The 14,877-nt window shown below is 42.3% G+C and overlaps 1 protein-coding gene across 1 annotated transcript; it reads left to right on the top strand.

Moving 5' to 3' along the window:
• Window positions 1-521: 521 nt before the first annotated feature.
• On the top strand, window positions 522-5,987 carry LOC138781138 (lysosome-associated membrane glycoprotein 1-like; the record flags this gene model as incomplete). Its single annotated transcript, XM_069956766.1, has 7 exons — window positions 522-813; window positions 902-1,063; window positions 2,419-2,627; window positions 3,383-3,505; window positions 3,663-3,720; window positions 3,828-3,995; window positions 5,072-5,987. Coding segments are annotated over 7 exons (1,152 nt in total), but the record flags the coding sequence as incomplete, so codon positions are not given.
• Window positions 5,988-14,877: the final 8,890 nt, after the last annotated feature.

Here is a 14,877-nt window from a genome sequence, read left to right as displayed (position 1 = left end):
TATATATATCTATATATATCTATATCTATATCTAGATATATATATATATATATATATATATATATATATATATATATATATATATATATATATATATATATATATATATATATATATATATATATATATATATATATATATATATGAGAGAGAGAATCCACAGCACTCCAGCGTAGTGAAAAAGCTCTATAGGCTGTGTTTCTTCAGTCAATACATAGTGCAACACTCCAAACGCAACGTTTCAGTGACTCTCTGTCACCATTTTCAAGCGTGACAGTCACTGAAACGTTGCGTTCGGAGTGTTGCACTATGTATTGACTGAATAAACACAGCCTATAGAGCTTTTTCACTACGCTGGAGTGCTGTGGATTCACTGCATATATACTCACTACGATCTTTGGTCTGGATCAAGATCCGCTGGCACCACCAATACTACATTAAAGCAGTGCTGCTTCTTCTCTTCTACTATATATATATATTATTGCAACTCATTGGTGGAGGAAACTAAAGTTTGTGATTAGAGTCAAAATTTGTCGAGCTTGATAATCTGTGTCTACAATCCATCAGCATTTGGTAACATAGTTGTCCTCTCTCTATTTTCTCTGCAGGCTATTGCCAATTTTCCATTACCTTCAGGTGCAGTAGTGGACAATAAGAGTTCTTGTGACCCACCAGTTTTGGCCTTTACATTTGGACTTGGCTACTCGCTTAGCATAAATTTTAATAAATCTGAAACAGAATACTATATTAACCAAGTAGTGTTTACTTACAATGTTTCAGATTTGAATACTTTCCCAGATTCAAGTGAAAATGGTAAGCAAAATTAGTCGTCGGTAATAAATAATAATCTAGATATATCTTCTTTTTTTTTTAAGCTCATAGCATATTCTTTATATTCCAGGTACCAAGCAAGTGTCATCAAACAAAGCAGAAATATCAGCCAAAACCAGCAATTATTACCAGTGTACCAGCCCACACCTTATCATCATGGGAAATGCAAATGCAACATTTCATAATGTTAAACTGGAAGCTTATTTTACCGGCACCGATTACACAGGAAATGGTATGGGAGACTCTTGTTCTATTTTACTGCTATTTTCCAGGCCATGGTAAAAGAAGAATTGGTGTACCTCAAATTGCAAACACTCTTTAAAGTGTATTAATAAGTGTGTATGTGTATATAATACATAAATTATATCATATTTTTTTTCTGTGACACACACCCCTTTGACAAATGCAATAGTAAGCACCCTATTGTCAGTTTATTTTTAAAAGAAAAATAACCGTCCCTTTAAACATTAAAGGGGTATTCCTCCCCCCCCCCCCAAGAGCTAAAAAAAAAAAGAGATGCTCCCAAACCTAGCTTGCCTTACTCAAGTCCCCCTGAGTATTTTGAGCCATCTCCCATCTTTCTAGCTGCTGCCATTCCTGAGTTACAAGTTTTTCTAAAAGATGGTCTATATTCAGTTAGGAAACTACATTTCCCATCATGCAATGCTTCTGCCTGATGATGGCGATGTAGCAGAGCTGAGAGGGCGATGTAACAGAGCTGAGAGGGCTAGGGGGGGGGGGTCTGCAGTCACCGGGTGAGCTGCAGGGGGGGGGGGGGGGGGAGTGAATGCCGGCTGCCGTGGGCTCTAATGAGGGGGGGGATGGGGGGGGGGACCGCGAGCGGACACCAAGAGATCGTGCTGGGGGAGGGGGGAACTGCACTCGCCGGGCGTGGTGGCGGCTGCGGGGCCGAGTGAGCTCTGAGCGGGGGGCGGGTGGCCTCCGCCAGAAGATCGCACTGGGGGAGGGGGGCTGCACTGACTGGGTGAGCTGCGGCCGGGTAGCGATGGGATCAGCTGCAGAGCTGTGCGGACGGGCCACCGGGCGATCACGGGGGGGGGGTGTCGGGGGTGCTCACGGTCGGCCACCGGGAGATCACGGGAAGGGGGGGGGGACGGGTGGTTCGCGGTCAGCCACCGGGAGATCAGGGGGTGGGGCAGATGAGCTCCAGGGCGAAGGGGGGGGGGTACACTCTGCTGTCAGAGAGGGTGACCGTGCTCAGCAGCAGCTGCTGCTGTCACTGTGTCACTGTCCTCCCTCTCTTCAGTGTGCTGGGTTAGAAGCGCTAACCCAGCCCATTGAAGAGACAGAGGACACGTGATGCCGTCTCTGAGGGTCGGGGCCAGGAGCAGGGAGCGTGTCGGAGTGGACTGAGCTGATGATTCTATGCAATCCGTGGGGTTGGGGGCACCTAGATAACAGCAAAACTGTGCAGAATCCGTAATAAATTTATATTGGAAAGATGGAAAGCTACGGGTGAGCAACGTATTAATGCAAAAAAATAATTTTGGGGGGGAATACCCCTTTAATGTGTTACTGAGAAGATGTGTTATTTCTAATATTTTTTATTTATTTGTTTTAATATAGCAACACTTTGTAAAGAAGATGTTACTCCTACAACTGCTCCTACTACTACTGCTCCTACTACTGTCCCTACTCGTCCGCCAACTACAGCACCAGTTGTCCCCAAAACACCTGACACTGGGGATTACAGAGTCAATGGAAGCTCTGGAGCACCTTGTATATTGGCCAAGATGGGTTTGCAGCTAAATATCACTGCAAAAAAAGATGACAAGGTTTGTGCTTAAGCTGTGGCTTGTTTGGCCTGTGGTGGGTCTAGAATTAGAGAGGTTGCTGTACATGGGTGGTTTGTGTTTGCTTGCATTTTATAGTAGTGACCAATCAGGGCTGTGGAGTCGGAGCTAGTTTTGGCTGGAGTCGGAAAAAATTTACCGACTCCAGCTTTAAAATCTTAAAAAAATGTAGAATTGAATTTTGATTTGAATTTTACAAGTTTTGCTCATGAGTATATATTATGAGCAACATTCTTATAGGACACTGGCCCTATTAGATAAGGGTGGTCGGGGAAAAGTTGTTAGTCACTATTTGGCAGTTTGTTTCTGAGCTGGAAGAGCCCATTGTGTGGGGGGAGATCTGTGCTGGTCTCTTCCTGGATGCTGGATGACTGTATATGAGCAGCAGTGTAATATGGAGATATCCTGTGTAATATAGAGGAGGACATAAGTAGTGCAGCAGAAACATCTGTCCTCGGTATGGTGTTTTCTCTCTGGGAGAAGATTGTGTGTTTTTCTTCAGTGTTCTATGGCTGCAGCAGGCTGTGTGTGTGCTATGGCTGCAGCAGGCTGTGTGCTAGGAGTCTAAGGTGGTCCTAATAAAATTCAGGAGTCTGAGTTTGAGTCGGAGCTGCAGCTTACCGACTCCACATCCCTGGTGACCATGCATACCCTATCTAAATAGTGTTTTCTGTGATAACCGTTTGTCCATCTTATAAGTGTTTTTTTTTTTCTTCTTTTTTTTTTTTTTCCTCTAGAACGTAACTTATGTGTTTAATATTGATCCAAAACAAGTTGAGGCAAAGGGAAACTGCTCTGGTAATTATGCAGCTCTGCGACTTGCTTCTAAGGATGTCGATCTCTTGTTCAACTTCACTTTGGTAAGCTTTTCAGTCACAAACCATGAAATCCGCAGCAGAATCCACTTGTAACACCAGCTCTCTGCAGCAGAAATATTTACAGCCTGTGCATATAACAAGGCACTTTATACAAATGCCACCCAGTACTGCCATGTAATTCATCACTCTTCTTTTTCAGAATTCCACAGAAAGCAAATTTTTCCTTGGTCACGTCCATCTAAACACAACTGTCCCAGGTGACTTTCTGGCACAAATTGTCATTTTTAAGTGTCTTTAAGGAAACCAGTCTGGCTTTTTATTGCATGTGTGTGTTACTAAACATGTGTTTTCTCTGTTTCTGTAGAAACCTTTAACATAGATAGTGGCAGCCTTTCTTACCTCCAGACCACAACACACAAGTCCTACAAATGCAACTCCGAGCAGACTTTCCAGATAACAGACAGTTTTTCTATTAACACCTACAACCTTCAAATTCAGGCATTTGATATAGACGGAAACAAATTTGGACCCGGTAAGAAGCCAATGTGTATTGGATATAACTTTGTTTCTAATGCGTTATTTACAGTACAGAGCAAACGTTTGGACACACCTTCTCATTCAAAGAGTTTTCTGTATTTTCATGACTATGAAAATTGAAGATTCACAGTGAAGGCATCAAAACTATGAATTAATACATGTGGAATTATACAGTATACTTAACAAAAAAGTGTGAAACAATATTCTAGGTTCTTTAAAGTAGCCACCATTTTGCTTTGATTCCTGCTTTGCACACTCCTAGCATTCTCTTGATGAGCTTCAAGAGGTAGTGAACGGAAATGGTCTTCCAACAGTCTTGAAGGATTTCCCAGAGACGCTTAGCACTTGTTGGCCCTTTTGCCCTTACTCTGCGGCCCAGCTCACCCCAAACCATCTTTATTGGGTTCAGGTCTGGTGACTGGAGGCCAGGTCATCTGGCGTAGCACCCCATCACTCTCCTTCTCGGTCAAATAGCCCTTACACAGCCTGGAGGGGTGTTTGGGGTCATTGTCCTGTTGAAAAATAAATAATGGTCCAACTAAATGCAGACCGGATGGAATAGCATGCCGCTGCAATCTCCGATTTTCATAGACATGAAAATACAGAAAACTCTTTGAATGAGAAGGTGTTTCTAAACTTTTGGTCTGTACTGTATATCTTGGCACCTTTTTAGAGACTGTGTATTACCTTTTGGTTTCATGAGAATTAGTGTGCACTATTTTTTTTTTTCCCGATAGAAGTTGAAAGGCATATCATAGGTTATATGATAAGTAGGCCACATGTCAATTCTTTTGGGCTGACGGCACATTCCGAATGAGCATAGAATGGAGTCTATATGGGATAGGCAGAGAGTCAAGCGGGAGTGTGTGGGGGTGAGCAGCGAAATCCACTGGATGTTATCCACAAGAATTACGTAGTGCGCATATACCCAAACTGCAGATGACCCACTTAATGTAATTGGATTTTGGTGTTGTCTGATGTGGTACTGGCCGGTCTTCAGCAACAACTATGGCTGATCATTGATTATAGCAGCAACACTTGTATTATGTAATGTATTGTTTTCTCTTGTAGCTGTGGATTGTACAGAGGATCAGAATGGCATGCTGGTACCCATCGTCGTCGGAGCTGCGCTTGCTGGACTGGTTCTAATTGTGCTGATTGCTTATCTTATCGGCAGAAAGAGAAGTCATGCCGGATATCAAACTATATAAGTGCAAAATCTTCCTTTTTGTAAATTTACCACTAGCTCAGTACAGAATTGCAGTGAGCCAACAGTTCTGATTAGGGAAATTCCATTATGTGGGAAAGATTTCACGCGAATTGCTTTATAAGATATTCTGCTGTTTTTAATGTGAACTACCATTTAAAAAGGCATATACTGACTATGCACTGAGTTATTTCCAGAAAGTATGATTCTCAAGCTTGTTTGTCCATGGGAAAAGGATCATCAGAATAGGAGAAACAAAGTTCTTTTAAACAGCGCAAAGAAAAAAAAAACTAAGTGTGAGAGCGCCTACTTATGCATCCAGTACTTCTTACTTAAACACAAAGGGAAATTGTTCTTTACTACATTTACTAAGTATTGCAGATCATCCTGCGGTTGTGATTTACAGCTGAATGACTTACATTTATCTTAAGGTAACAGTTGTAGTGTTTTGTTTTCAGTGATAATTCTCTCTCTGCCCACTAGAGACGACCGTAAATGCCATGCTGGGCATTAACAATGCACTATTTCCATTCTTTTAAACCTTGTTTGCTGTTCTGGAGGCTCTGCTTTTTCAGAGCTATTAATTTTCTAAAAAATAAAGGAAAATGGATGTGATGTTTTTGTTTCTTTAGTTCAACATTAGATTGGATGATATTTTTCTGCACATGTGTACATTATAGATATGTAAATGCAGAATGCCTTGCTTGATGCCTGGTTGGGGATGTACACTTACGAAATGTCTGCATTGCCTTAACAATGCTAATAAAAGTTTTTCTTTAAGTGTGTATTTCTTTTCTCTTATTCCCATTGCATATCCAAAAGTAGGATTTACCTTGGCAAATAGTAATGAGTTTGTTAGTAGTTGAATGGGTTGTATAGGATTTTCCTCTGAAGCTATCATGTCTATAAGCTTTGCACTTTTAGCTCCATAAATATACATGCACACATTTGTAATCTTTTTTTCTGATTATGTGCCTTTAGTAGCCAGGGCAATCTATATGTGCATAGTCTGCACATACAACTTTAGACATCTATCTTCAGAAAATCATCAGAACTAGAGACACCAAAAACTATGGTTTTGGGGGACATTCCCATGTACCATATTGCAGAGCGTTTCATGCAGTGGATGCAGCCTGAAATTTGCAGGAGCTTTTCTACCTTTTAACTTTAATGGGTAGCAAAACTCAGTTTTACACTCTATAGCATGGGTCTCCAAACTGCAGCCCTCCAGCTGTTGCAATACTACATTTCCCATCATGCCAGGACAGACAAAGCTTTAGATGACTGGGCATGATGGGAATTGTGGTTTTGCAACAGCTGAAGGGCTGCAGTTTGGAGACCCATGCTGTATAGGTTGGGTACAGCCTACAGAGGGAAAGGAGTTAAAGCGTAACTGTCATGTTTTTTTTTTTTTTTATTGCAGAAATCAGTAGTATAAGCAATTTTAAGAAACTCTGTAATAGGTTTTATCAGCCAAAAAAGCCTCCTTCTGTACTCAAGAAGCAATCTCCCAGCCTCCCCCTGACTTCTTATCTGTGCATTATCAGGCAAACACGTCTTCATTACAGAGAAGCCAGTGAAGACGGGTTCTGCTCTCTCCATTGTAAGCCTATGAAGGGGGGAGGGGCTGAGGGAGATGAGGGAGCAGGAAGAGGTGACATGAAGGTCAGCTGTCTGTAGACTGTCTGGGCACCTAAACCGCAGGATTCAGGTGTCAAAAAGGTCAGTGCTTATCTATGAACTTACTGAGAGAAGATTGCAGGGTGTTGTGCTGTGCAGGAATCCTCTGTGCTCAGTCACTCCTAACAGCCCCTCCCCTCTCCATAGCCACATAATGGAGACAGAAATCCTGCTTCATTTGATGTGAGGGGGAAGCCGGGAGATTGCTTTTTCACTACAGAAGGAAACTCTTTTAGTTTATAAAACCTATTACAGAGTTTCTTAAAATCGCTTGTACTGTTGATATTTAATGTTTTCCGAAAAATGGCCCTGAAATGACAGTTACGCTTTAAGTAGTGATAAATGGAGAATGGCCAGATTAAATGCCCCTTCCCACCTTGGTATTACTAGGCTGCTGCTATTTGGTTTAAATTGGGTGCTTGTGGAAAAGAAAGGCAGGGGGGACACTGGTGATTAAAGGGTGCTGTTTCAAGTTCAGGTCCTGTCAATAGTTCGCAAATAGAGATAATCGAACACTAGAAAAAGTTAGGTTCTATCGAACTTGAACCTTCCACATTTGATTCCTGATGCCGTCCCATTCCCTGGGGAAGGAGGAGACAGCCCAGGTACCGCCTGGAATTCCCGGGATGCAACCTAGGTAATAAACTGTATCCCGAAATTCCAGGCGTACTCGAGCTGTCTCCTCCTTCCCCACGGAAATGGAAGGCATCAGGAATCAAATGCGGAAGGTTCGAGTTCGATAAACCTAATGTTTGCGGTGTTCGATTATCTCTATTCGCAAACACATATGCTAGCTGCAGTGAAAAGAGCTCTTGATTGGGTCAACACAATGTAGGCACGCAGCCTAACACACAACATACATACAGGCCTTGCCTCTACTTCTGCGCTGCAGCCTCTAGTGATCATATGATGCTAATTAGAGATGAGCCTGCTCAAATCTGTCCGAACCTAGAAGTCTCAGCATTTCATTACCAGTGGCTGAATATTTTGGATGCAGCCCTAGGACTCCCTAGTGCTGCATCTAATTTCAGTCACCGGTAATCAAATGCTGAGACTTCAGAGGAAATGAGTATGCTTAAAGCGTAACTGTCATGTTTTTTTTTTTTTTTTTTTATTGCAGAAATCAGTAGTATAAGCGATTTTAAGAAACTATGTAATAGGTTTTATCAGCCAAAAAAGTCTCCTGTACTCAAGAAGCAATTTCCCCAGCCTCCCCCCCTGACTTCTCATCTGTGCATTATCAGGCAAACATGTCTTCATTACAGAGAAGCCAGTGAAGACGGGCTCTGCTCTCTCCATTGTAAGCCTATGAAGAGGGGAGGAGATGAGGGAGCAGTAAGAGGTGACATGAAGGTCAGCTGTTTGTAGACTCTGGGCACCTAAAACGCTAAATTCAGGTGTCAGAAAAGTCAGTGCTTATCTATGAACTTACTGCCTCTAACATAGATTTAAATGTAGCACATTATTAGATTCAAAATACGACCACATTTTATACCTATTTTTTACTGTTGTACAGTGATACCTTGGTTTAAGAGTGTTTTAGTTTAAGAGCTCACAGTTTTTCAAAATTGTGACTTGGTTTAAGAGCATTGTTTTGGTTTAAGAGCTCCTTGTACTGGGTGGGAGCGTGAGTGGAGGAGGGGCATGGCCTGCAGAGCGGGGTCTACAGCCCTGTATTCTGACCCAGGAAGTCTCCCTTACCTTCCAAATCATAGCAGATCCAGGCTGGGGCTTACATCAGGGACAGGACTGTGGAGGTAATCTCTTCATAGCTGTAATCCCTCTCTCCCCAGACAGAGAAACTAATATTCTGTCCGGTCAAATGTTAAGGATAAAGCGCTACTGCACAGAAAAGGAAGTATTTGAAGAACAAACCAAAGTACTGGAAGAAAAATTTAAACAAAAAAAACTATCCCCAAAAAATTATTGAAGGAGCAAAGAAAAGAGCAGAGGGTTTAGATAGAAAGCTACAGGTAATGAATACAGGAAGGAAAAAGAAGGTGAAAGAGAGAAAAAAAGAAGTCTCATTTATCACAAGTTCACAAGTAACCATAGAAGTATTAAAAAAAATTCTGAAAAAAAAACTGGAAAATTCTACTTAGAGATCCTTTTTTATCAGAAGCAGTGACCCAGGGCCCACGTATGATTTTTAGAAGATCTCAAACTTTAGGACAACTGATAGCTCCATCTTATCCCAATTTAAAACCCCAAAAATCTAAAAATGGGAGTTTTTAAAAAAAATTCAGGAATCTACAAATGTGGAAAAATAGTGTGTAAAACCTGTCCAAATATTGCTAACAAAACAAAAATGCTAAAAAGTAAGATGTCAGGAGAGGAAATAGCAATTTCACAGTTCTTATCATGTAGCAGTGACTTTGTTATATACGTACTGGAGTGCCCTTGTGGCCTACAGTACGTAGGTAGGACGTGTCAGACTCTGAGGAAGTGAGTAAATACAAACAGATTTAACATAGTACACAAATTTGCCAACCATAGTGTATCACGACATTTTGCTCAGTTCCACAATGCCGACGCCAGCCTGCTGAAAGTGTATCCAGTAGAAAGAATAGAAAGCCAGTTACATAGATTTGCGAAGTTATGCAAACGAGAGAGTTATTGGATTTTTAGGCTAAACACACTAACACCAAATGTTGGAAAGAGTGTAACCACATTGATAAGAATAGAGATCTTTATTGTTTTTATGTATTTATACCTTTTTTAACATTGTGCCTTTTTTTTTTTTTGTAAAATGGTTCCAGTATGAGGTCATGAGGGGGAGGAGCAAAGGGAGGGCTTTTTAAGCTTGCATGTGTGTTTGTTGAACATTGTCCTTGAGAAAGAGATTGGGCTATGAATAAAACCTAGTAAAGTGTATACAGAACCCTTAATTTACTTGAGAAATCGATACAGGAATCCCAGTGTTTCTCTCCAGATGCTGAAAGGTAGCTACAAGAAACAAAGACTGATCTGGATGCCTGCTGAGATCTTTCTGAAGGAGAACCTGGAGGTGGAGGGGAGCGTTCCAAAACTCCCCTCCTCAGCGTGAGTAACATCTGTGCTCCCTTTTTAACTATACATATTTATGATTTTATCAGAGGTAAAGTTCGCTCTATTTTTTTATATTTTTTTGTTTGGTATCCCCGGACAGAGAGTGATACATGTATGTGCCCACATCTGCCCTGCTCATTCCTTCATACTCCCTGTAGTCTGTGCCCACCCTTGTGTTTTTCATCCTTTCCATTACTGTACAGTAACTTATAATATCACATATTCTGCTGTTTCTGAATGTTTGTTTCATTAGTTTTACATGTTATTCAGAATAAAAAAAATCATTATTTTTGGGGTGTAGAACCAATTGTCTGCATTTCTATGATTTCTTATGAGAAAAGCCGAATTACTTATGGGTAATTGTGTTTTCATGAGCCCATGACAGCACCCCTGGAGAGGAACTCCCACCGCCGGCCAGGAAAGCTGAGAACATATAAAAGAAAAACACACCTCTCCATGCCTTCAGTTCTATCAAAGTACTCCGCTGGAGCCTCTATAACTAATCATAGCTTAACTAAAGTGTTTTAAATAACAAAATTATACAGGATGGGAATAAGTAAGGGGTGCTGTCATGGGCTCATGAAAACACAATTACCCGTAAGTAATTCTGCTTTTACCCTTACGCCCATGACAGCACCCCTGGAGAATTAAAATAGAAATAAATTTTGGGGGGGGGGGGGGGGGGGGGGGCAACAGCCGAGAGGACTTTCCTGCCAAAAGACATATCGGAAAGAGGACTCAACTGAAGCCTGTAGTGTTTAAAAAATGTATGTACTGAGCTCCATGTAGCGGCTCTGCAAATTTGGTCTATTGTTGCTTCTGCCCTTTCTGCCCAAGATGTGGAAACAGATCTAGTGGAGTGTGCTGAAAAGTATGTTGGGGGTGTTTCCCCCTTACTAGTATAGGCTAATGATATAGCTTGTTTGATCCATCTACTGATGGAAGGTTTCGATGCCATCTTACCCTTATTCACCCCTGTGAACTGGACCAGAAGATTCTCTGATGCCCGAAAATCTTTAGTGGCCTCTAAGTATTGTAGAAGACATCTTCTCACATCAATTTTGTGAAACCTTTCTTCCCTTGGGTTCCTTGGCTGGTCGCAAAAGGACGGTAGTACAATTTCCTGATGTTTATGGAACTCGGATACCACTTTGGGGAGGAAGGACGGCAAGGTCTTTATCACCACTCTATCTTTTTTAATCTGAGTGTAGGGGGAAAATGCCGAGAGGGCCTGCAACTCGCTCACTCTCCTAGCCGTTGTTATGGCCAAAAGAAAAGTCATTTTTAGGGTTAGGAGCTTGATTGTGATGTCCTGTAAGGGCTCAAAAAGGTGGTGCTGTTAAAGCTTCCAAAACTAAGTTCAAGTCCCAAGGTGGTACCGTGATCCTCTTGGGCGGGTTCAACCTTGAGGCTGCTGTAATGAACCTTCTTATAAGGGCATTATCTGCCAACTTAAAGTCAAGAAAAGAACTAAGGGCTGAAATTTGTACTTTCAGAGTATTTGGGCTCAGCTTTTTTTCTAAGCCTGCTTGAAGAAAACTTAAAATCAAAGAAATATTTGGGTTATCCAAAAGATCTTGTCTTCCTTTAGTGAAATTTAGGAAAGCTTTCCACGTTCTTAGGTAAATTTCGGAAGTGACTTTCTTCCTACTGGCCAGAAGAGTATTGATTACGTTGTCTTGGATGCCCCGTCTCCTGAGTATTAACCTTTCAGCATCCAAGCAGTCAGATGCAATTTGGTTGATGCTGGATGCTGAACTGGTCCCTGTGTCAGCAAGTAGTCCCAGTCTGGGAGTATCCATGGTTGAGCCACCGAGAGTTTTCTTAGGAGCGTAAACCATGGTCTCCTGGGCCAAAAGGGTGCGATTAGAATTATCAACGCCCTGTCTTCCTTCACTTTCCTGATGACTTTGGGAATTAGTGGAAACGGGGGGAAAGCGTACCCCCTTTCTTTCTTCCAATTTTGTGCGAAAGCATCTATAGCTGTGGGGAAGTCTTTTGGCTTCAGAGAAAAGAATCTTTTTAGTTTCCTGTTTTCTCTGGAGGCAAATAGGTCGATAGATGGAACTCCGAATCTTTTTGTTATTAGGTTGAACACATACTTGTTTAGAGACCATTCTGTCTGGCTCAGCTCCACTCTGCTCAGGAAGCCTGCCATACGGTTTTCTTTTCCTTTTAGATGGACCGCTACAAGTGAGGAAAGGTTTTCTTCTGCAAAAAGAAATATCTGATGTGACAGATTTGACAGTGAGGGGACTCTTGTGCCTCCCTGCTTGTTTACGTATGCCATGGCTGTGGTATTGTCTGAGTATATTTGTATGTTCTTGTCTTTGATTTGAGACTTGAGGCCGGTTAGAGCTAGATGTATTGCCAAAAGCTCCTTGTAGTTGGAAGATAAATCTATTATATGGTCCGGCCACTCTCCCTGTAAGTAATTTTGTTGGGAATGTGCTCCCCACCCCCAAGGGCTGGCGTCTGTAGTGATTCGAAACATCCCCTGTGGAGACCACTGCACTCCTCTGGTTAGGTTCTGGGGTACTAGCCACCATAGTAATGACCTCCTGGCTACTGCTGATAGTAGGAATAGAGTGTCTAGTGATCCCTGGGATCCGTCCCACTTCCCAAATATGTCTGTCTGTAGGGCCCTGCTTCTGAACTGTGCCCACTTCACTGCCGGGATACAGGATGTTAACAATCCCAGAACAGACATTGCTTGTCTGAAGGTGGGCCTGTTGTTTAAGAGTAACTCTTGGACCCTTACCATTACTGACTGTTGTTTTGCTGCTGGGAGGAAGGATTTTTGTTGGGTGGAGTCCAGATGAACACCCAGAAAAACACACTGGGGGGAAGGGGTTAGGTGTGATTTTTTAAAATTTATATTCCATCCTAGTGTTCTTATTATTTGGGACACCTGCTCCAAGTTGTACAGTAGGATGGAATAAGATTCTGCCACTACCAGGAAGTCGTCCAGATAGGGTATTAGCAGGACATCTTTTGATCTTATGAATACTGCCATATCTGCCACTACTTTTGTAAAAGCCCTTGGGGCTTGGGAGACCCCAAACGGGAGTGCTTTGTACTATAGATGAACCCAGTGATTTTGGATGAATACGGCTACCCTCAAGAACTTTTGGTGGGATGCATGGATTGGGATGTGATAATAGGCATCCTCCAAATCTATTGATGCCATAAAACAATTGGGATAAAGGAGGGAGATTGCAGACTTTATCGTCTCCATTTTCAACTTTTTGTATAAAAGAAATTTGTTTAGTCCCTTCAAATTTATTATGGTCCGATAAGAACCATCTGGTTTTTTGACCAGGAAGAGGGGTGAATAAAACCCCCTTCCTTTCTCCGAAGGAGGAACTGGTACCAGGACTTTTTTCGCCATTAGAGAAATGACTTCTTTCTCTAATGCTATTTGCTTTTGAACATCTGACATGCGACCGGTGGGAAAAAAAATCTGTCCCCCGGGACACTCTTGAATTCTCTCTTGAAACTCACTCTTGAAAGAGCAGACCCCGGGAAATCGTATTTTGCACCCAAGGGCTGGAGGAAATGTCCCTCCATGCCTGGGCGAAGTAGGACAGACATCCCCCCACCGGACACCAGTCATTGTTGGGTGGATTTTTGTTTGTTATCGGAGTTAAAGAGGAAGCCTCTTCCTTTCCCTGGGATTCTAAATTTTTTATTATTCTGATTTTGGGGAAAAGGACTCCTAAATTGCTTTTTGTTCCAAAATGACTGCTGAGGCTTTTGAGTTACAGGAAAGCCTTTCTTCTTATCTGATGCCTTCTCTAGCACTAGAGTCTCTAGAGTCTAATATTGGGCCAAACAAATGCTCACCATTACAGGGGATTGAGCACAATTTATTCTTGGAGGCACCATCTCCTTTCCAAGATCTTAGCCAAAGTGCTCTTTTTGCTGAGTTTGATAAGGCTGCAGCCTTTGAGGACATTTTGATTGCATCTACTGATGCGTCTGCTAGGAAGTCTGCTGCTTTTACAAGTACTGGGAGGTCTTCTTTTATTTTAGAGACTGGAGAGTCATCTGGGATTTGGTCCTGTATTTTGGACAACCATAGTCTGAGTGCTCTTGCCACACATGTGGATGCTACACTCGTTCTTAGGGCCCCCGTGGCCGACTCCCAAACCCTTTTATTATAGTATTCCGCCTTCCTGTCCATGGGGTCAGGGAGGTAACTGATGTCTTCAAATGTGTCTTCATTTTTGCCACTGGAGCATCGATTGCCGGGTCTCTATCCCATGTTTTTGTGTCAGCTTCCTCAAAAGGGTATTTCCTCTTAAAGGACTTAGGAATAAAGAATCTTTTATCTGGATTTTCCCACTCCTTTTTAATTAAGTCTTTAATATTTTTATGAAAGGAGAAGGTGCGAGCTTTCCTATCCGCTAAGCCTTCATAAAGGGAATCTTCCACAGAACATGTCTCCTTTACCTCTTCAATGTTCATTGAGGCCCTTATTGCTTTGATCAGCTGATCAGCTTTGTCAGCCGGAAATAGGGACCTGCCCTGGCCTCCCTCTGACTCCTCGCCTGAGGAATATAGGGTATCAATTTCTCCTTCCTCTAGACTTGGACCTGGTAGGGACCCACTTTGCGCCTGGTCTAGGAGATACCTTGGGATAATAGGCTGGGCAGGAGCAACTGGCTGTGCTGGCATGATAGGCTGAGGAGGCATAAGACCCCTAAGGGATTGCTGGACCTCATCTCTCACGATTTGTTTTATTGTTTCTGCCAGTGCTGAGGATTCCTGGGCCACCAATAGGTCTACACATTGTGGGCATATGGATCTATTGTAACCATCCTCCAGGGGGCGCTTACAGTCCGCACATTATAAATTATGCTTTTTTGAGGAAGATTTTCTACCCGTTTTAGACCCTTCCTGGGATTCCTATGATACAAACCAAAGGCCCCTGTTAGCA

The sequence above is a fragment of the Dendropsophus ebraccatus genome, unplaced genomic scaffold (assembly GCF_027789765.1).
Source record: "Dendropsophus ebraccatus isolate aDenEbr1 unplaced genomic scaffold, aDenEbr1.pat pat_scaffold_934_ctg1, whole genome shotgun sequence".
NCBI classification, from domain to species: domain Eukaryota; kingdom Metazoa; phylum Chordata; class Amphibia; order Anura; family Hylidae; genus Dendropsophus; species Dendropsophus ebraccatus.
The sequence above is the reverse complement of the archived record's forward strand: the minus strand, read 5'-3'. Positions and strand labels throughout refer to the sequence as shown.